This window comes from Nanorana parkeri, unplaced genomic scaffold, assembly GCF_000935625.1.
Source record: "Nanorana parkeri isolate BGI_ZX_2015 unplaced genomic scaffold, ASM93562v1 scaffold823, whole genome shotgun sequence".
Taxonomy (NCBI): Eukaryota; Metazoa; Chordata; class Amphibia; order Anura; family Dicroglossidae; genus Nanorana; species Nanorana parkeri.
The window spans coordinates 101367-124787 of NW_017307091.1; the positions used below are offsets into that span (position 1 = coordinate 101367).

General features: G+C 44.2%; 1 protein-coding gene across 1 annotated transcript in view; it reads right to left on the reverse strand.

Annotated features, from left to right (window-relative positions):
• Positions 1–23421, reverse strand: part of LOC108794212 (NACHT, LRR and PYD domains-containing protein 3-like) — a gene marked incomplete at its 3' end in the record, with an annotated part of 134507 nt that overhangs the window by 99061 nt on the left and 12025 nt on the right. Inside the window, exons 4-5 of the mRNA XM_018565214.1 lie at positions 20783–20848; positions 9870–11568 (exon numbers count right to left, since the gene is read on the reverse strand). Coding sequence (XP_018420716.1) covers positions 9870–11568; positions 20783–20848 — 1765 coding nt within the window. The remainder of the gene's footprint in view (positions 1–9869; positions 11569–20782; positions 20849–23421) is intronic.

Below are 23421 nucleotides of genomic sequence, written 5' to 3' on the forward strand. Positions count from 1 at the left end.
AAAGGACCTCCACGGTAGTATTTTCGAAGATACTGCCGGTGCCAGGAGACACTGGAGGGAGGCAGAGGAAGTTAAAAACAAAAGAGAAGGGCGCCCACCCTAGTGAAGATTGTTTTTAATATTAAAAGGTAGCAAAACAGAGTAGAATCATACTCACAATGGTGGATCAAACAAGAGCATTCAACAAAAGCGTGGAGGACATCAGTGAGAAGCTGCACAGTCAGCCTGTGTGCCAGCACAGAATGACTGCGTTAACGCGTTTCCGGGGTCACGCCCCCTACGTCAGAACATGACCTCAACCTCACTCGTGCAACAATATATAGCAGTATAGGGCCAATAGGAAGCGCTCAATGATAGGGGAAGCCACCTCTCAGGTCGGCGTCTTGGTTGCCATGACGGGACCTTAGCGATCATCCTGATATCCGCCTCTAAAGGGGATGCCGTGCCCTCTGGCCAATCAAAGGGCTCGCAACGAACCAAGCCCCCAGTCAAACAAGGAACCCCCACTTAACCGGACGGCCAATCACCAGGGGATATGATCGTTGTAAGTCAGCATAATCTGACTATGTGGAGAGAATTGATAGGGGGCAACCAACAAACGGGGGCTCATAAAAGCATAGGAGACTCCGGGCCTGATTACAAAAACAATGCTGCAAGTGTGAGGATGAGGTCCAGGACATAAATATGCTATAAGAGACATAAAAGCGAAAAACATTTCTTAAAACACTTTCAATGCTTAAAAGACTAATTAGTCAAAACAGTTAATTCATTAAATATAAAATTCCTAAAAGAACTCTTTAAAGAGGAATATGATGGGCAGACAGGTGTCTGACATGATGTAGATCTGTTGTGTAAATATTAAGAAAAATATAATTTGATAAAACGTAATCGAAAGTTGATAGAACGAATGGTAGTATAAGACAACAATAATAATGGAACAGATGGATGAATCTAAACGGTATTTTAAAAAGTATTATAAAGGTGTCAAAGTGAGTAGACCATTGGACTACAATCCACATTATGTATCAATAATCAATAAATCATGGATGAAAAATCAGGTAGCATAATGGGAAATGGCTGAATAATAAATAGGACAAAAAATAGGACAAAAAAGCACTAAATTAAAATGGTGCAGAACAATTAGTGTAATGCAGAAATGTTCTTGGTCAATGAGTGTAGTCGCTACGCATCAATCACATTAACAAATCCCCATAGAGGAAATGTAAAGGGCCAATATTAGCATTTTAATATATGTTGAATAAAAATGATTTGTTAATTAACAGACAGTAGACTAACAGACACAATTAAAGTGACATTAAACCCTCAGATTTTTTAACATAAACCAATACTGTAATGTGCGCCTTACTGTAATCCATGGTTGTTTCCCTTCTCTTTGCTGCTCTTCCTCTTAAATCCTCATGTCTTCTCATGCTTGGGGAGAACTTCCCTTTTCAGCTCAGGGCCTCTTCCTGTAGTGCTGGCTCAGGTTACAAGCCTATAGAAACGTACACACAGACACCATGTATCCATTCCTGAGACAAGGCAGTCTGCTGCAAAACAGAAGTTCTGCCCAGCATGAGAACAGATACAGATTTAAAAGGAAGAGAAGGGAAACAACCATGGATTACAGTAAGGCGCACATTACAGTATTGGTTTATGTTAAAAAATCTGAGGGTTTAATGTCACTTTAAGTGATGGGGGACCCCTTATAAAAACAGTGGTATAAAAACAGTGGAATAAGTACAAAGTCGACCTCTCTACAGAACAATCAAAGCGATTATAGCGATGAAGCCAATTCTAGACCCTCATTGAGACCTTGGGGATGAAGACTCTTCAGGGAGTAGATCCAAAAGGCTTCTCTCTGGCAAAGCCTCTTGAACCTAATCCCTTCATCTAACTTTTCCGGAATGGCTTCAATGCCAAAACTCTCAAACCCACCGGGTTCGATTTATGTGATTCTAAAAAATGCCTAGGTACGGAATGGTCATCCGCCTTTTTGAGAATTTTCCTTTTGTGTTTCCCAAATCTTGTTCTCAATGTTCTGGAGGTAGGTCCTACATAAAGTTTCCCACAAGGGCAGAGAATGCCATATATCACATACTGCGATGCACAGTTAATGACATTTTTAATGGGGAAGCTCTTGCCTATTGAGTTCGACACTTCTTTTTTCCTGTGCCAGAGGAATGGACAGGCTCCACAATTCGCAGCATTGCACTTGAAACATCCTACCTGACCAAAAAGTCCCTTGCCTGCATGGGACATATTCCTTGATTTGAGTCAATTGGGGGCCAAGACACTATGGAGGTCTTTGAGTTTTTTATATATTACGTTGGGAAGTTTTGGAAGAGAATTCCTCAGGATGTTGTCTTCCCCGAGGATTCTCCAATGCTTCCTCAGGATTTTGGAATTGTGAAATGCTCCGTCGTTGAATTGTGTGCAAAAGCTGATATTATAAACTCCTCTATCCTTTGTTTTGTTCTTGGAAATGGGTATGGAATGTTTCTCAAACACCCTCTCAATCGTCTTGGCATCATATCCTTTATCCAAGAATTTTTTAGTCAGACCTATCCCCAGGTCCTTGTAGTCTGACTCTAAAGTGCACGTGCGTCTCAGTCTACCAAATTGCCCATCAGGTACATTGTTTATCCATTTGGGATGGTGATTACTTTTTGCATGCAAATATGAGTTCCCTGCTGTTGGTTTAAAGTGTGTCTTGGAGGTTATTAGACCAGTCTGATCCGTACCTAACTCCAGGTCTAGAAAGACCAAGCTTTCTGCATCTATAACATGAGTGAACTCAAGTTTGAACGGGTTCTTTTTACAATGCTCTAGGAACCCAGAGAACTCCTCCTGTGTACCGTCCCAGGTGATAATATCGTCAATATATCTCGCATAGAGTACCAGATTGCACCCAAACGGATTATTTGACCAGATAAAGTGCTCCTCCCAGTACCCCATAAAGAGGTTGGCATAACTTGGAGCAAATCTTGCCCCCATGGCAGTACCTTTCAGCTGAATATAGAACTTGTCTGTAAATGAACAGTAATTGTGGGTAAGGACAAATTCGATAGCTTGTCAAATGAAATTTGCCTGTTTAGAGTTGAAGGTGCCTGATTTTGTCATGAAATGCTGCACAGCTACCAGCCCAAAATGATGTTCAATGGAAGTATAAAGGGAGGCAACATCTAGGGAAGCCCATAAATAGCCTTTTCTCCAAGTGAATTTTTTCAAGATTTCAAGGATGTGCCCTGAATCTCTAACAAAGGAGGGAAGTTCCAACACCAGGGGCTGTAAGAATGAATCAATATAACTGGCTATATTGTAAGTCAGACTTTCTATACCAGATATGATAGGTCTACCTGGTGGTCTAGTTGCATCTTTATGAATTTTCGGGGTATGATAGAAATGAGGAATACAAGGATGAGCCACTAAAAGGTACTTGTATTCCGACTTGAGAAGTACCCCTATGGTGCAGGCTTGTTTCAGGATATTATCAAACATTTTTTGATACTCCCGAGTAGGGTCTCCTTTCAGTCTCTCGTATGTCAAAGAATCTGACAGAAGTCTAGTGGATTCTGCTATATAGTCTGCTCTATCTTGAATAACTAGACCTCCTCACTTATCGGCCTGCTTAATAATAATGGTGGTATTGTTTTTAAGAGACTTCACTGCTAATTTTTCCTTATATGTAAGGTTAGAGGTCTTCCCAATTCTTTTGGAGCAAAGCCTCCTTATATCTGTATGCACTAGATGGTAAAAAGTGGAAATTAAATTCCCCTTAGAGTGATGGGGATAAAAGATAGACTTAGGTCTAAAGCTGGTATGTTGAATATCTGGATCTAGATGTATGACAGATTCACAAGGCAATTCGTGTCCATCCCAAAGTTCTTCAAGGTCCTGGAGGGCTGACTGGTCTGTGTCAAAACCCACATCTTCTGCTTCTAAAGTCTCAGAAGATGATGGTTGTGTCAATTTGGCCTTTTTTGACAGAAAGTGACGATGTAAGGTAAGCTTGCGTATAAATCTAAGTCCAGAAATAAAGAAAAATAATTCGGGGAAGAATTGGGGGCAAAACTCAAGCCCTTCTGGAGGACCGATGTTTCCAAATCATCTAATTGATGGGAGGAAAGATTAAAGATCTTAATGGTCTGATTGAGAGGGGCAGACGTTAAGGACCTAACTTGCCTTTTTTGTTGGATCAGACGTCAAGCTCTACACCCTCTTCTTCTCTTCGGTCTAACGATCTTCTCTTTTTCTTTACTTTCAATGTTTGGACTACTGACAAAAAAGGGGGGGTGAGAAAAGGCCTCAATGGCAACCCCACCTTCTCTAGGCCCGAGGTTTTAGGCTTGGTACCCATTCTATTCCACTCCGCCGTGATTTCTTGTTCATCTACCGCTGATGCCCAAGAGTGGTCACAAAAAGCTGAGCAGGAAGAGGGGGACCACATGCCTCTAATCCCATAGTATCCTTTTGGCAGGTCCTGAGATCCAAGGTCTCCAGTTGATCTGGACCAGGAGTGGAGATGGCACCAAACTTGGTGCCATCTCCACTCTCTTCTTTTTAAGAGACGGAATCCAAGTGCTCTCATGATTGCATACAAGATTGTTAGACTTGTCTGGAACTTCTCTAAGTGTAGTTTGCAAGGGACAGGCACGCCATTGCCCTCTCCTATGGAAGTGGGTCAGAGGGGAATTATATTTCCTATTGTGTGGGCCTTTGTTGGAAATGTCCCTAGCATGCCAACTTGGACGGTTAGGTGCTTGCCCTTTTTCTTTAGAAAAACGGCTAAGGATGTCATTTCTGCCTCGAAGCGGGGGCTGGGTCCGGGAATTTTGCTTATGGCCTTCAGTCTCTCCCCTTACAGGATCACGTATGGGATAGTTGTTGACTAATCAGTCTTTTAAGCTTTGAAAGTGTTTTAAGAATTGTTTGCGCTTTTATGTCTCTTATAGCATATTTATGTCCTGGACCTCATCCTCACACTTGCAGCATTGTTTTTGTAATCAGGCCCGGAGTCTTCTATGCTTTTATAAACCCCCGTTTGTTGGTTGCTGTTGGAATCGATAACATTGACATCTATGATACATCTTTGATGGAGGGTTCCTTGATATCTTGAATGGAATCAGCAGGTGGCTGATATGTAAATGAGGACCATCAAAGGGTTCTTGGGGCTGGACACTGAGGAATGAAGATCTGCCAGGACGGTCATGTCCTGGGGCAAGCCCGACCCCCTGCTGGTATTTACTGCCCACACCTGTGTCAGCAATGCATATATGCTGGGATGGGGGCAGGGGCATATGATGGAACCTTCTTCCTGTGTGACACTAGCCTAGCTGACCAGCAAGACCTTTGGACAAGACAAGTCTTTCTGAACTCTCCAATCAAGAATGTGATTCGCTGAGACCTGCTGGAGAGGCGTGTTCTGAGAACAGGAGAAAAACCCCATGGCATGTGTGAAAGAGAGAGAGAGAATGGTGTAGCTAGCTGTAGGATCCTTACCCTTAATTCCTATCCCCAATTCCCCTTTCAAATTCCCTTAATGGTAATATGTATGTATATCCCTATTTGTAAATAAACCCAACACTTATTTAAGATTCAGTTGTTCATCAGTAATTTAAGGGCACCCCCAAATCAGAGCACATTCTACAGTTGCCCCCTATCAATTCTCTCCACATAGTCAGATTATGCTGACTTACATCGATCATATCCCCTGGTGATTGGCCGTCCGGTCAAGTGGGGGTACCTTGTTTGACTGGGGGCTTGGTTCGTTGCGAGCCCTTTGATTGGCCAGAGGGCACGGCATCCCTTTTAGAAGCGGATATCAGGAGGAGCGCTGAGGTCTCGTCAAGGCAACCAAGACGCCGACCTGAAAGGTGGCTTCCCCTATCATTGAGTGCTTCCTATTGGCCCTATACTGCTAAATATTGTTGCACGAGTGAGGTTGAGGTCATGTTCTGACGAAGGGGGCGTGACCCCGAAAACGCGTTAACGCAGGCATTCTGTGCTGGTACACAGGGTGACTGTGCAGCTTCTCACTGATGTCCTCCATGCTTTTGTTGAATGCTCTTGTTTAATCCACCATTGTGAGTATGATTCTACTCTGTTTTGCTACCTTTTATTATTAAAAACAATCTACAGTAGGGTGGGCACCCTTCTCTTTTGTTTTCTCACAGTGTTACAGTTCCCCTGGCTGAAGTGGGGCAGCGCCCCTAGTAATCCTTCACATGCACTTTTCGGTTGATGTTCCTACTTGGCACTTTAAATTTGTCTATTAGGCAGAGGAAGTTGACAGAACTGAACAAGTGGCTGTGGAACTGGTGTCAGAAAGAGTGCTTTGGGTTCATGGAGAACTGGGCTGACTTCTCAGTCGGTTACCGGCTCTATAGCAGATATGGGCTGCATCTAAATGGGGAAGGTTCAGCACTTTTGGGGGAGAAAATGGTTAAAAGATTGGAAGAGCGTTAAACCTGGGGGGAGGGAAAAAAATTGGGAATAATAAATGAAGAGCAAGTAACTACAGGAGCAATTAATATAGAGGGCTGTGATACAAGGGGAGACAGGGGGCTCAACCCAGTCAATCTAATCAATAATATATCAACCGTATCGAGGTCTGATAAAGAAATTAGTTGGGCTTCAGGAATGAGAAATAATAAAACTCAAACCACTAGCAGCAAACTAAAATGTATGCACATAAATGCTAGAAGTCTAGCAAACAAATTAGAAGAGCTTGAACTTATGCTACACGAAGAGGACTTCGATATAGTGGGAATAACAGAAACTTGTCTAGACAGCCCACATGACTGGGCAACTAATGTACAAGGGTACAACCTGCTCAGGAGGGACAAGTTTGGTAGAAGGAGGGAGGGGTATGCATGCATGTGAAAAACAATCCGACTGTGCACATACGAGATGACCTCACAACAGACAGTTGTGATGGTGTTGAGTCCTTGTGGCTAGAACTAGATAAGACTGAAGCTAGTTGTAAACTAATTGTGGGTATGTGTTATAAACCCCCAAACATGGGGGAAGAAAAGGAGGCTCACGTACATTACCAAATAGAAATAGCTGGGAAGCGGGGCGATGTTGTTATAACGGGTGACTTCAATTATCTGGACACTGATTGGTCAAATTGAACCGCTTGTTCAATAAAGGCTGGCCATTTCCTAAACCTGTTGCGGGACAATTTCATGGATCAGATGGTTGATGTCCCAACTAGGAAGAATGTTATACTAGATTTATTAATTTCCAATAATGTGGACCTAGTTGCAGGCATAGCGATTAGAGATACATTGGGTAATAGTGATCACAGGATGATTGCTTTTAATGTTGTACATACTATGTTGTATGTAATATAGTATGTACGGTTGAAGAAAGACCAAGGTCCATCCAGTTCAACCTATGTATGCATGTGAGTGTGTGTGTGTGTGTGTGTGTGTATTTACCTTCCCATATCTCTGTAGATTCTGCGAAAGAAGAAACTCATCCAGAAGTTTCATACATTTATCAATGTTATCAGCACATACCACCACCTGTGGCAATGAATTCCAAACTGTCAGCACTCTCACAGTGAAATACCCTCTTTGAATTCTAAGATTGAACCTTCTCTCTTCTAACCACTTGTGTCCCCGGGTTCTCAGTACAGTTTTGGAATTAAACAGTTTGTTCCTAATATTGTTGTCCCCATTGATGATTTTGAAGACTGCAATAAGTTCCCCTCTTCATTGCCTCTTTTATAAGGTGAATAAGTTAAGATTTTGAATGCGGTCTTCATAACTCAGGCCTTCTATCCCTTTAATTAAGTTTGTAGCCCTTCTCTGAACTCTCTCCAGTTCCAGGACGTGCCTCCTGAGAGTCGGTGACCAGAACTGTACCACATACTCAAGATGGGGCTGCACCACTGATTTATAAAGTGGAAGTATTACTCCTTGATCCCTTGCTACAATTCCTCTTTTAATACATGCCAGTATCTTGTTCGCTTTGCTGGCTGCTGCTTGGCATTGTTTACTATTGCCAAATCTGTGATCTATGAGGACCCCCAGGTCTTTTTCTATGTGTGACTTCCCAAAAGTAACACCCCCCAAGTAGTAGTTTGCGCACATGTTCTTTACTGCCATGTGCATAACCTTAAATTATTCAACATTAAATCGCATTTGCCATCTTGTAGCCCATGCCTCAATTTTGCTTAGGTCCTGTTGTGGTGCGAATATCTCTTGTTCAGAATTTACTGCTCTGCAGAGTTTAGTATCATCCGCAAAAAACGAAATTGAGCTATTTAGTCCAATCTCTATGCCATGGATGAATAAGATGAACAGGATTGGTCCCAGGACTGAACTCTGGGGCACCCCACTCCCCATTCTTGCCCAGTTTGTGAATGACCCATTTATCACTACCATCTAGGTCCATTCTTGCAGCCAATTTTCCAACCATGTATATAAAATTTCATCTAGACCTATAGATCTTAGTTTATGGATTAGGCATTTGTGGGGTACTGTGTCGAATGTTTTAGCAAAGTCCAGATAAACCATGTCTACGGGTATTCCTTTGTCTAATTTAGTACTTCCTTCTTCATAAAATGTTAGTAGATTGGTCTGGCAAGAACGGTCCTTCATGAAACCATGTTGGTTACCACTTATGATACCATTTTATATTTGCAAATTCCTGCACTTTGTCCTATATCATGCCTTCAAATATTTTACATACTATTGATGTTAGACTGACATGCCTGTAGTTTCACTTCTATTCCCCTTTTTTAATATTGGTACTACATTTGCTCTCCTCCAATCAACCTATTATTATACCATCCATAAAAATGTTGTACAAGCGTCTGGTTATGACTTGACTAAGTTCCTTTAGTACCCTCCGATGTAACCCGTCTGGTCCTGGCGATTTGTTTACATTTAATCTTTCTTATCTCTGTTCCAACATGACTGCGCACCAGTGCACAAAGCAAGGTCCATAAAGATATGGATGAGGGCGTTTGGGGTGGAGGAACTTGACTGGCCTGCACAGAGTCCTGACCTCAACCCGATCTAACACCTTTGGGTTGAATTAGAGTGGAGACTGCGAGCCCGACCTTCTCCTCCAACATCAGTACATGACCCCACAAATGGTCCAACATTCCCATAGACACACTCCTAAACCGTGTGGACGCCTTCCCAGAAGAGTTGAAGCTGTAATAGCTGCAAAGGTGGGCCAACTCAATACTGAACCCTACAGACTAAGACTGGGATGCCATTATAGTCCATGTGCGTGTAAAGGCAGGCGTCCCAATAATTTTGGCAATATAGTGTATTCTTCTTCTGCATGAAAGCAGGATGTCAGCACAAGCCTGGAGGTCACACTGAGGGAAACTCACCGATCTGTACATACAAAGTATAGTTTCCCATTTCCTTATTTGTGCAGCCTGCAGGGACAGCAACAACTGAAGAACCTGAATGTTATCACAGTTATCTCTAACGTTATATCTGTATTTATAATAAAAACAAACATTTCCATGCACTCATCTTCTTATCTGATCATTCAGCGACCTCACCAATAAAATGGAAGGAGAATTTCCTCCGGTGGTCACACATAAAAGGGAAGATATAGGCAGTGCTGGGCTCTTGTAGCTCTGTAAGGTCAGAGACCCCACAGACACTGGACCAATACTATCACTGCTATGTGTCTGACAGGCATCCCAGAGATCGCATTCTGCTGCCTCTACTCATCTGTTCATTCTGTGCAGTCATCCAATGTGATCACATCAATACATATAAAGTTCTCATATAATAGAAGACAAGTAACAACAATAATTAGTCATTTCTCTGGGAGATTGCTGATCATTCCAGTTCAACACAGAAATGGGATTATTCATAGTTATTCCTTACCTCAAACTCTTGATGTTGTGAAGAGCCGGTACAAGTTTCCTCAATCCTTCACTCTGAATATTACATGAACTTAGATTTACTTCTTTTGTTTCTCTGCAGGACTGAAGCATAGAAGACAGCACAGAGCAGTCCAGAGGGCTGAGGGGGACATCAGAAAAGTCAACTTTGTTTGATCCAACACATTGTGACACCAGAGCCTTATTCCTGCTCTCATGGAGATAGTAGAAGACATTAAGAAGATCTCTCTTGTCTCCTCGTTCTTTTCCCATTTTCTTCTGGATCCAGGTGATGACATGTCTGGCAGCCGGAGTAGACAATTCTCCCACATGAGACTTTAACATGGATCTAGTAGAAGAGTCTGAGAGACCGCAGAGGAAACGGAGAAGTATTTCAGCATGGCCATCTTTGTAAGATTCAGCATCATCAAGTGTTTTCTGTAATCTGTCAGAATTATAGTTCATGAAATGGACTAAAGCAGCAAAAAACTCCTGAAGAGTGAGATGTAAGAAGGTGTAATCCACATCAGGAGGCTGACCAGATTCCATCATGAAACATGAAAAGAGATGTTTATCATTTCTCACACTGAATGAGTCCAGATGACGCTCATCAAATACAATCATGTGATTCATGACTCCATGTTCTGCCATCCACCCAATAGATGTCAGCAGTTCCCGGGCAGGGTGACCACCATCTTTATTCTGGTTGTGATTGGCCAGAATGTTGGAGACAAAAGTCACAAAGAGTTGTGTCACTGTTTTGGGCAATGATGCCATCATCTGATCAGTGATTGTTGGTTGGGCTCTGAAGCACATCGATAACACTGTACAGATGATCCAGCAGTATGATGGGATATAACAGAAAGTGTACAGCGTGTCATTCTCCTGCACATAAAGAAAAGCCTTTTCTGACAATTCCTTATTTCCAAATAAATTTCTAAAGAAGATCAGTCTGTCTCCATGGAGAAATCCCATGATGTCCACTATTCTCTGGAAGACACCAGTATCAACTGAGGCCAGTCTAGTTGGGCGGCTGGTTATCAGTACAGAGCAACCCTTAAGAAGACTCTGCCTCACCAAACTGATTACAATCTCACCAAAATTTGTTCTACGATGTGTATATGTGCACAATTCAATTAATCTGAAATCCATTCGGTGAACACTTTCATCTAAGCCATCAAAAAGAAAAAGAAGTCTCTCTGGATGTTGTAATATATTTTCAATCTGACTCTTCAGATACGGATATTGTTGAAGAATCATCTCCTCCAAGCTGACCTCTCCCAGTCTATTAAGGTCCCGGAATCTGAATGAGAAGGCAAAAACAAATCTCTGATAGTGTTTTCCGGTCACCCAGTCATAGACAAACTTCTGTATCAGTGTGGTCTTCCCTATTCCTGGCACTCCGCTCACCATTACTGCATGTGGTGCACATTGTGACTGGTGGCTCCATCTGAACAGCCTATTGGGAGAAATATGTTCCAGTCCAGATTGTGTTTCCTTCAAGCATTCCTCATGTCTCACCCCGGTCTGTATTAGCTCATTCTGGGGACGTTTCCTGAACTGATCTGTGGAGACTACAATCAGGTTCACATAACGCTCATTGATGAGGGATCTTTGTGGTTCCAGGGTAGTTCCTGGGGGTCTATGTTCCACTAGAGTCTCAGTCTTCTCCATCAGATGTTGTTTGTGCTTCATCTGAATTTCTGGAAATGTAATGGAAATATTACTCAAGATAAAGCAGCAGAAAACCAGAGTTAGAGAACTTACCGGTAACTCTATTTCCAGTGGTCTTCCAGGACAGCCCATGAGAGTGTGTAACTCCTCCTCCAAACAGGAAACACGTCACCATAACCAGTTAAAAGACCCCCTAATACCATCCCTCTTCAGTTATTTTGAGAACCGGAGGACCATTTATGAGAGAGTCGACATAACTCCACCACAACAACGTTACATGAGTCATACCATTAGCATTGCATATCGGGCGGGAACTGAGCTGTCCTGGAAGACCACTGGAAATAGAGTTACCGGTAAGTTCTAACTCCGGTTTTCCAGTTGTCTTCCAGTCAAGCCCATGAGAGGATAACCAAGAACTTACCCACATTAGGGAGGGACCACTGCCTGCAGCACCTTTCTCCCAAAGGCCTGTTCCTTGGATGACAACAGGTCTAGACGGTAATGCTTGATGAAGGTTGAAAAACTCGTCCAGGTAGCCGCTTTACATATTTGCTCTGGAGTAGCTCCTGCTTTCTCTGCCCATGTGGTAGCCAATGACCTAGTAGAGTGGGCATTGAGGCCGTCTGGAGGAGAACTTCCTTTTGCTCTGTAAGCCTCAATTATAGCCTGCTTGATCCATATAGCTATAGATGATTTAGACGCTTGCTTTCCTTTGTTCTTTCCCGAAAACAGCACAAACAGTTGGATTTTCGTAAGGATTCCGTGCTCTGTAGATAGGCTAGTAAACACCTTCTTACATCCAAACAATGAAAAACTTGTTCCCGATCATTGGATGGGTTAGTTGAAAAGGTCGGCAAAATGATATCTTGAGATCTGTGGAAATCTGAGGCAATTTTCGGTAAAAAAGCCGGATCGTTTTTTCAGTACCGCCCGGTCGTCAAAGATTTTGAGAAAAGGTTGCAAAATAGACAGGGCCTGCAGCTCACTGATCCTGCGTGCCGAGGTCACCGCCACCAAGAGAACTGTCTTCAGGGTCAGCAGTTTGATAGAACTCTCCCCTAGTGGTTCGAAAGACGAACCCGATAGCCCCTGCAGTACAATAGACAGATCCCACTGGGGACAGGATTTTGTAGATATTGGTCTAATCCTTTTCAGGGCTTTAAAGAATCTTGATACAAGTGGCTCTTCCGCTAGTGATTTTTGGAGGTATACACTAAGGGCCGATATTTGAACCTTTACCACGAAACCCATATCCGCTCCATCTTGGAGAAATTCAAGTATAGAAGGTAAGTCCGTAGTACGGTTTTTTACAGTAGCCCATGAACCAAACTTCTTCCATACTTTCCCATAAATAGCCCTAGTCACTGGTTTACGGCTATTAAGTAAGGTTTGTATAACTCTACTGGACAGTCCTCTAGATCTCAGCAACTCTTCTTCAGATACCATGCGGTCAGGTTCAATGCCTTTACTCCTGGAAAAAGAAGCGGGGTCTGAGTGAGAAGATCCTGCCTGTCCGGAAGGGCCCATGGGACAAAAACTGTCAGACAGCAGGAGGGAGAACCATGCACTCTTTGGCCAGTAGGGGGCAATTAGAATCAGCTCGGTATTTTCTGTCAAACATTTTTGCAGCACTTTTGGAATCAGGTGAATTGGTAGGTAGCCATAATGATCTAATGATATAACAAGATAAGCAGCGCTAGGAGTTCAATTAGCTGTATATCACACAGGTGGCAGTGATTTAAACCAAAATAGTGTTTCCTTAACACATTACTTATATTAAATACTGCAAAGTCAATGTGATGAATTTTTAGTGTATCGTGTCAACACATCAATGTAAATAAATAAATATTGTGATGTAAAATACAAGCTGCTGTATTAAAGACGGCTGGGTCTGAAGATGTTTAAACCAAATTAACAGCGCTAGTAGGTGAATCAAAAAAACCATATAATCGTGTTTGTGAACTACAAATCATTAAAAAACCACATCAATGCAAGTTAATCAATAAAAAACATGGCACTGTAATAGTTAATAAACATGTGTACGATTAGGAGGTGATTTGTAAATGTAAAATTATTTATTACTTAAAAAGCAGTTAAATATCGATTTCAACTGCTTTTTAAGTAATAAATAATTTTACATTGGTTTTAAAGTCAATAATTAAAATGATAATTAGCGACGGGACACCTGATTTTTTATATACTAGTTTTTTATATATTCGTTTCTTATAATAGTGTTATATGTGCTTTTAGGCATTTTATTGTTAAATTTCTAATTTTATGTCAGATCAATATGTATTAAAATATGCAATAGTATTGGGATGTATGAAGAATATGAGATTATTGATATAGATACTGGCCTATAGAGATGGCTCACCTTTACAAGTGAGAGAGAACTAATAACTCTTCACCTTTCACTTTGTATCTAATCTGTGTCTAATTTGTATCTAGCTTGAGGAGATGTGAAACTATCCCACTGTGGGGAGCTAGTGAGACATCTAGTGGCCAATTGTTGTATTAACTCTGATGTGCTCTATATAAACTGTGATTTGGTATGGAAAGACAAACCTGCAATTCCCCTGAGGACGTCGGTGGTGACGAAACATGTAGGGGCGGGTCTACCATACCAAACACGTTTGTTTTCGGACCGGCCGAATGTGATTTTTTAATTTTTAAAAGAAATTTTAAATAAACTATTTTTGGAACTATTACCCAATGAAAGAATTTTTCTTTGCATGACTGTGGGAAGACTTTACACTGAGGGCTGATGGTAAAGAACGAGATACAAAAGACGCCGCAGTAACGTTGTCCCATCAGACAAAGCGTTTGGGGCTGTCTGTTAAACATCACCTCCTAATCGTACACATGTTTATTAACTATTACAGTGCTGTGTTTTTTATTGATTAACGGCACTTGCATTGATGTGTTTTTTTTATGATTTGTAGTTCACAAACACGATTATATGTTTTTTTGATTCACCTACTAGCGCTGTTAATTTGGTTTAAACATAATGATCTAATGTTGATAATATTTGTGGAAGGGACACTCGCGGGTTACGAACATAAAACAGGATATCGTCTACATATGCTGCCAATTTGAATTTGCCCGCCATGGTCGGGATACCCTGAATGTCAGGGTTTCGTCTAATAGTAGCTAAAATGGGCTCTAACGAGATGGCGAACAGTAGGGGAGACAAGGGGCAGCCCTGCCTGGTTCCATTGTGAAACGTAAATGAGGGGGATAGGGATCCATTAATTCGTATTTTCGCTGTGGGATTAATATAGAGCGCCGAAATCTACTCCATCATCCGGACACCCAGACCCAGGCGGGACAGGGTTGCCAGGAGAAAATCCCAAGCCACCCTGTCGAACGCCTTCTCTGCGTCGGTGGAAAGGAGCATAGTGGGGGATTTTTTGTTGCTTAGCAATATGCATCAGGTTGATAGATTTAAGAGCGTTATCCTGGGCTTCGCTGCCCGGAATAAAGCCCACCTGGTCCGGGCGTATCTACGAAAGAAGGAGCGGGTATAGTCTATTCGCTAATATCTTAGCATATAATTTAGTATCCACATTAAGTAAGGAGATGGGTCGATAACTAGCGCAGCTCGAGGGGTCTTTCCCAGGTTTAGCTATAACCGTGATGTTAGGGACTCTGGGCGCATAGGTGGATTCTTGGAGATAGTGTTAGCATAGGAGCAAAAGTGGGGGGCTAAGATGTCCTGGAAACGTTTACAATAAAGTAAGGTAAACCCATCCGGGCCCGGGCTGGTGCTCTTAACCACTTCTGGGCAGGCCGTAGTAAAAAAACGGCTGGCCCGGAGCTCTCTAGATCTGAGCGGGCGTCTTTAGACGTCTGCTCAGACACGCCCCCTCACGCGCGCCGCCGGGGGCGCGCGAGCGGGAAACGGCCGAAATTTAAAAACAGGCAGCGGTGCCTGTTACCATACAAGCGATCCGCCGGATCTTGAATTCGAGTTCAGTGATATCAGCTTTGAGTGCAGAAAGGAAGGATTCAGGTACCCTGGGTAGGGAGGCTTGCTGCAAATACAAATTGATTTTCTCCAATCTGGATGCATTAGCTAGAGGGACATCTAATTTATTTACCTGGTAGAGGTCTTGGTAATAATTGCGGAAAACTTCCGCAATGGCCGACGTGATATGTGCTATGTAGCCCTTTTTCGTTTTAATCTAGGAGATGTAAGTGACGGATTGTTTGGTTCTCAAGGCACGTGCCAAGAATCAACTGGGTTTGCCCCCTAATTCATAATATTTACGTGAGACTATATTAAAGGCCCTTGTGGTATTTTGCTCCAGTAGGAGTTGCACTTCGCCACGTTTGGCCAGGAGTTCCTGGAGGATCTGTGGGTCATGGAGGCTTTTGTGAGACGTTTCTAAACGTTGGATCTCCAAGAGTAATGCCGTCATGGCTGCCATCCGTTCCCGTTTACGTCGGGCCCCCACAGCCATCAGTCTGCCACGCAAGACCGCCTTGTGGGCTTCCCACGTGCATGCCGCCGATACCTCGGGGGAGGCATTGGTAGCAAAATAGGAAGCTATGGACTGTGACAGGTCTGCGGCAATAAGCTGGTCGTGCAATAAAGAATCATTGAGTTTCCAGTTGTACGTCCTTACACCCAGTGAGTCCAGGGACAGAGAGATCATAACTGGCGCGTGATCCCAAATCGTGGTCAGCAGGATCTCTGTTGATTGCAATTTTTCCAGGAGGGTGTGATCTAACATGATCACATCAATCCTGGAATAGGTAGAGTGTACTGAGGAGAAATGCATGTAGCAAGGACTCCCGGGTGTAGGAGACGCCATGCATCTACCAGCTGAGATCTGTGGAGGGCCCTGCGCAAAGAGGCAAGATGGGTGGGTGGATTCCGGGCGACCCCTGAGGAGGAATCTAGTAAGGGATCTAAGCATAGGTTCAGGTCCCCCGCCAGAAGAAGTTTACCTTTACGAAAGTCCTCAATTTTACCAAGGACCCGCCTCAAAAAGGCCACCTGGTGTACATTTGGAGAATACACGTTAGCCAACGATAAATCAATGCCCTGAATGGCAACCTGCAAAAGGAGATATCGACCATCCGAGTTGGGCATGCGGTCTCGTTTTGTGGGTGACGCGCTGTAATACCATAACGTGTAATGATGGGCTTTAATCAAGGTTGGGGAAATATATGAGAGGTGCGTCTCCTGGAGGAAGACCACGTCTGCTTTGCATCTGTTGATTTCCGACAAGATCTGGTGCCGTTTACGCGGGGAATTAAGGCCCCGCACGTTATAGGAGATTAGCTTTAGAGTCGCCATTGGTGGGTTTCAGGAGGGGTCCCCCCAGAGCAGCTCAAGGGACCTGAGCAAGTTCAAAACACAAAAGGGAGACCCAAAAGGGAGACAGACAAAGGTAGGGGGTGAACACAAGGAGACATACCCGGACATGGGCAGACGAATCTGCCCATCTCTAAGTGCCGTAAATTCGGCAGGAGATGCCTTTTCGCTGGGCCAAGGGCTCAGGGAAGACATGGCCTAATGGGGGTGGAGGGCCACGCACGGCAGAACCTGGAGTGGGAGTCCGCATTTGGTAACGAAGGGGGGCTCACCCATGTGCGCCTGAAGCCTCCCCCCCAAAGAGTGCATATAAAATATATTTGAAAGTCAGAGCCGGAACTTATAATAACCAACAGTGAGAAATCAAACCAAAATTCAACGATCCAACTCAGATCAAACAAGTGATATAACAATGGTGAACTACTTTGCCTCGGTGCCTCTGACAGGTGGCAGGAGAGGGCACCTAATTAGATCTCATAACGATCGGCAGTGGGAGTGATTGCCTGCAAAGCAGGAGCAGGGCAGCGGTCAGATCAGTCACCTGTGTTGGAGTGGGGTGGAGGCCTGCGCCAGGAACCGCTCTAAGGTTTCGGTGCTGTTGGTTGCCAATACGGTGATGGGGTAAAGTGCCATTCCGGTGGTTGGCCGGCCCACTCATATAGATCTGGCGTGGAAATCTCCAACTTGGTGCAGAAATCGGCTAGCTCCTCTGGGAAGCGCAGGACCACAGATTTTCCCTCCCTGGTGGCGATGAGGCAAGCAGGGAATCCCTAGCGGTAAGGGATATGGGCATCCTTCAGCAGCTTCAACAGGGGCCTCAGTTTCCGCCTACGGGCAAGAGTCTCCGGGGAGAGGTCAGGGAAAAGTTGGATCTTTGTGCCATCAAAGTCGACTTCCGAAGATGACTTCAGGTGTGTGAAGATCAGGGCCTTATCCGCGTAGTAGTGGAGCCGCACTATGACATTGAGGGGCAATTCCCCCGCCAGTGCTCTGGGTTTCAGGGCCCTGTGCGGTCGATCGAACAGGAGTGTGGAGGTAGGGGGCCGGCCCAGGATGGAGTTAAGGATGCCCCTGACGGTGTCTGCGAGGTCCGCGTCACTTGTGGCTTCAGGAAGGCCCTGCAGGCGAAGGTTATTTCTGCGGTTCCTGTTCTCCTGATCCTCGATTTTGTACAGTGCTTGTCGGGTGTGGAGCCAGGATTTCTTACCCTGGTTCTGAAGCTCCCGGATGGCCTGTGCGTGTTCGTCCAGGCGGTCCTCTACGGCCTCCACGCAGTGTAGCGTGTGCGATAGTTCGGACCGGAGCGCCGTCAGATCCGTCTTGATGGAGGTTTCCAGTCGGAGGAACATGGCCGACAGCTCCCTCTTGGTCGGCAAAGAGTGTGCCAAAGTGCGCACCGACACTTCAGAGCCGTCCGCTTCCGACTGGGCCCAGGTGTCGTCTCGCATGGGTTGTCGGTGGTGGGTAGAGGCCTTTGCAGGACGCGCCGGCGATAAGGTTGGAGGCGCGTGCAAGGCCCCGTGGTCGTCTGGCGGGGATTCTGCCGCCCATAGGCGTTTGAGCGAGCCCGCACTCTGTCTCTTGGTGGGGCCCGACTTTTGGCCTCTTTTTCCCCCCATGAGGAGAGTGTGGGAAGCAGGCGAAGTGTCCGCGGATCACAAGCAACTCGGGGATGGAGCGGGAGCCTCAGTTAAGCACGTCCAGCCGCCGTCATAGGTAAGCCACGCCCCACTTGTCAACTGTTAATAGATGGGTGCTTGGTTACATGCCTTTAATTAGGGGCAACCATAAATAGGTTAGAGGTGATTTGGGGACTCACACTTGTTAAGTAGTGCTGGGGCAATAAAGATCACAGGCCAGATTAGGAGATCTTTGTGTTTGGAATGTGGAGGGACCTTGCAGATGACTAAATGAAGGCCTGTATTTGCTTTGAACTTGGGAACAAGAGAATGCTATATTTAATATTATTAGACTCAAACCCCACGTCACATCTTCAAATTCCAAAAAACAGAGATCTGCTAATCTGGCCTGAGATATTTATAGTCTTTAGCACTCATTAACAAGTGAGATTCCATAATCACCCTCTTAACCCTTTTTATGGCTACCCCTATGGCTTCCTGAATGGGACTTCTGGTATTCGGTTAAGGCGAGTACCGGAAAAAAAATATCGGTACTCGATACCAAAATACCGGTGCATCCCTAATCTTAAGTTATGAATTAAACCATTTGGGAGGAGCAGAGAAGGAAATCATAAAGGCTCGTCCCTCCTGCTCTCTCTCCCCAGCCCTGCCCTAGGGGCCGGCTATGTGACACCCTCTAGAGGGCTGACAAAAGATGCTGCCGAGGCAGCTAGATAGGCTCTTGTTTTGAAAAATCAAGAAAGTAACTCGAGTAACATCAAGAAGTCTTAACCTCCCAGAAGAGTTCCCTTTTAATATCTGGACATCATCTGTGCTAGCTTGCTTGAAGAAGAGCCCTTCAGACCTCTCTTTTGTTTATTGAACCTCTGAACTCTGTCAGAACTCCTAAAACCAGGACTGTTGAGTATCCACCTTTTATTTCCTTTTATTTTACTGTTGTTTTATATTTTGTCTCTTTTTATTAATATTTTTTTCTATATATTTTCTGCACCGTTTCTTTTATTAAAGGACGATCTTAAAAATCATTAAGCTTATCTCTACGCTCTAAATATGAACTTAAAGTATCCTTGCCTCTGTGAAGAGCGCTACTGTATAGCAAGACCTGTCATATTCCTGTCTGAGAGGACAGCAGTATCATAGAACTTGACAGCGTTATCACAGAATCACATGACGAGGGAGCATGGAGCCGGCCTCCCGGCCAATCAGAAAGCAGGGCGCCGCGTCATTAGACGGCGCCTGGCTTCCATGATTGGCCAGCAAGACGGCTCCGCCTGGGTACCGGAGGAAGGCCGCTCCTGGCTGGAGAGGCCCCGGGGGTGACAGGCTGGACATGCTGAGGTGAGAGGGGACAGTCTTTCTTGTTAATCGGGAAGCCGGGTGGCGAGTCATTAACACCACCTGGCTTCCTGAATGGGACTTCCAACACTCGGTAATTGGTATCGGCGAGTACCAAAAAAAAATTATCGGTACTCGTACTCGGTACCAAAATACCGTTATCGGTGCATTCCTAGATAAAACATTACTTTAATGTACAATTACACATTTTCTGAAAGCAGAGGCCCTGCAATAGTGAAAAATGATCGTACTCAGAATGTTCTATAGGTGACGCTATAAAACACCTTACAGCTCATCAGTTTAGAGTTAACAGTGAGTGATGGCCCTAGAATTATTCCTCTGAACAATAACATTGATATGTGTGGTGCAATCACTGTTTACATACACATGCATGCTCTATATATTTGTTTGCATCCACATGTAGTTGGCAGGGGTCTTGCTTTAAAATTGTTTTTTGATTTGTATTTATTGTATTATTCTTTACTTTTTCAGTTAGATCCCCGATGTCTCCCCTGTCCTCCACTGCAGGCGATCAAGCACAGGATTGTGGTTGATTGTCTATTTAACCATCATTTTATCCAGGTTTGTGTCCTTTAATTTAGGAAACTCTGGGAGCACGCTGCTTCCTGCTTCGATGATAATAGATGGACCAGGGAATGGATGTTCCCTCATCTGCAACATCTCCCCATCCTGAGTGCATTTGCTGTGGTCTAGGACCCCACAGAGGAGTGGGAGAGCCCGGAAAACACAGCGGTGGGTGCGATGGGGAGCGGGGGGGGGGGGAGTTATAGTAATGTCCTATAGTCCTGAAGTGGTAGAAGACACAGAACATAATAACAACATTGTCATAAGCTTTGGTACACTTCTTTTCATGATAGGAAGAGGAAGGAAAACTGTTTCAGGGAAAATATAACACCAGGTTGGTGATATTTTTCATCAAATTACCTTTCATCTTCCGAGTCAGCGAGTGTCCGTCTTCATCCAGCAGAATCTGCTCCACCAGACCCTCACCTATAAAAAAATACATTTATAAAAGATGTGACTTGATCCCATCCGTTCCAGGCAGACCCACAAAATAATGCATTTGAATGACTGTGAAGGTTCTCATTTATCCAGGTCATGGTATATCTGTAAAAAAAAATAAATCAGGGCCACTGGACTTTCTGTATTTTTCATCTATTTCTCAGTTCAGAAAGTGTAACAATGTAAAAAGATTAAAAAAAAGCAACAACAAAAAAATCTCTCCTCTCTACCAGCCTCCATATACACACACACACACACACCAGTGAAATGTCTGCAAGAAAAATACAGCAAGTTCAGTTGCTTTGATTTATTTTTTTACAGATGTTGCATTTGAATTATGTAATCAGCCTGCATATAATTTACTCATATAGCACCTACAATTTAAATAGTTGCACATTCACATCTGTCCCTGCCCTCAAGGAGCTTACAATCTAAGGTCCCTATCTTCCGGGAAACTGTTCACAACAACAATTCTCAATGAGACAGAGAGGGGTGAAGGAGTGATGACATCAGCGCCATTCTTGGTATCATTGTACTGTGAGGGCAGGGTGCCGTAGTGACACTTTTCCCCTCCAGGGGGCAGGTGCATGATGCCGGGCACTCACAAGAAGTGGGTTGAATGCTGCTTAGCTTCATTCATTGCAAAAGTGGAATGCAGAACGGGTGAGCCTGCAGGGGGTAGCACCAGAGAGGATGTGAAAATTGATGCCAAAGTTGCTTTGTTAATATTTTTTAAATGTCAGAGACTTGTTAAAAATAAAGAGAATAATAAAGTTGGGCTTCAAGTAGGAATGTCCCAATATCATTTTTTCAAAACCAAGTACAAGTACTTTCCCTCAGGTTGCTGATACCAATCACCGATACTTTTCTTTAACCACTTGCCGTCCGCCCATTGTAAATACACAGGCGAACAGCAACCTCTTCCCAGCGGGTGGACGTATATGTACGTGATTTTATTCTGCAAGCAGTTTCCCGCTAGGAATGTAAACAGCCAGTACCGGCCGATACATACAAGTGTTCGGCCGGCTCTACAGCTCTTGTTAACCTCCTATGTGATAGCAAAAAAGTTAAGTGTAAAAAAAAGTTTAAAAAAAAATTAAAATCTCATTATAAAAAATAAATTAACTGCCTCCGGGCCGGCCGTAGTAAAAAAAACGGCCGGCCAGGAGCTCTCTAGATCTGAGCGGGCGTCTTTAGACGTCCGCTCAGACACGCCCCCTTGTCTTGAATGCGGGAAATGGCCGCAATTTAAAAACGGGCAGCGATGCCCGTTAATATACATGCGATCTGCCGGCTGTAAAGCCGGCGGATCGCTTGTATTTAGCGACAATCGGTGCGGCCCCCCCCCTCCCGCCATTGTCCCTCTGATCCCGGGCTCCGCTGTGCCCGGTGCGAGCCCGGGATCAGCATGTCGGCTGTGTCACATGGGATCAGAGGGAGCTCGGTACACGAGCTCCCTCCGGTCCCCTCTCCGCTGTGAGAATGCGGAACTGATGTATATTACATCACTTCCGCATTCTTGTGTCACTCTCCAGCTTCAGAAGCTGGAAAGAAGCTGATGGAGCAGATCTCTCCCCTGATGTCTCCATAATTTCCTAACATAATGTTTAAAAAAAACGTGTTTTTTTTCAAAATTTTCAGTAATTTTTCCTAATTATAATAAAAAATAAAAACCCCAGTGGTGTTTAAAAACCACCAAAAGAAAGCTCTATCTGCCCCCAACAAAATGGTGTAAAATTCATTTCAGTACCGCAGCAGCAGAAACTTCATACTGAGAAACTAGATAAGCATGAACATACAGACTAGCATAGACTAGCATTGCACTACAGCGCCATCTACAGCTCAAAAGACATAATGTATGCTGTTGTATTTTCAAAACTTTACGGGGTGTATTTAGAATTAATTTGTAGAGACTTTCATCCTGCAAAACTCTAAACATTCGTTCTGTGCAAATAGGGGCAAAAACAAAGGTTTTAAGTCCAAATCTCCATAAGAATATTAGGAAATCATGGCCACTCAGAGTGTCCTGGCAGTGGCTAGCGAGGGGAGGGCAGAGGGGGGCACGTACTCCCGGCCGTTTAACAGCGTTCTGAAGAACCCATCTAAAGGGATTCCGGGGATGTCCTGTTTGATAAAACATCCGTGAAGGCTGGAGCAGACACCGATGTTTTATCAAACAGGACATCCCCGCATCCCTTCAGATGTGCCTGTTTCTGCCTGGCCCTGAATGATATGTACATGTCAGGCCCTACAGGAGACAGGGTGTCCTTCCTGTGATCAGAGCAATCAGGTATGGAGGTGGGGGGGGATGACGGGGACAAGTTAAAGGGGTTCTAAACCCTTCCGTTTTTTTTGCTTATATCTACTGCTATCAAGCAGTAGATATAGGCAAGAAGTGTAAAAAAAAAAAAAAAACGCTTGAACTAGTTTTAAACTTACTTCGTTATCGCTGCTCGCTCCCACACCGAGAATCAGGAAGTGATCGTACGGCCGCAAAGGATCTTGGGGCGGGCGCATGCGCAGTTCCGATTCTCGGCCGGGAGGCGAGCAGAGACGCAAGG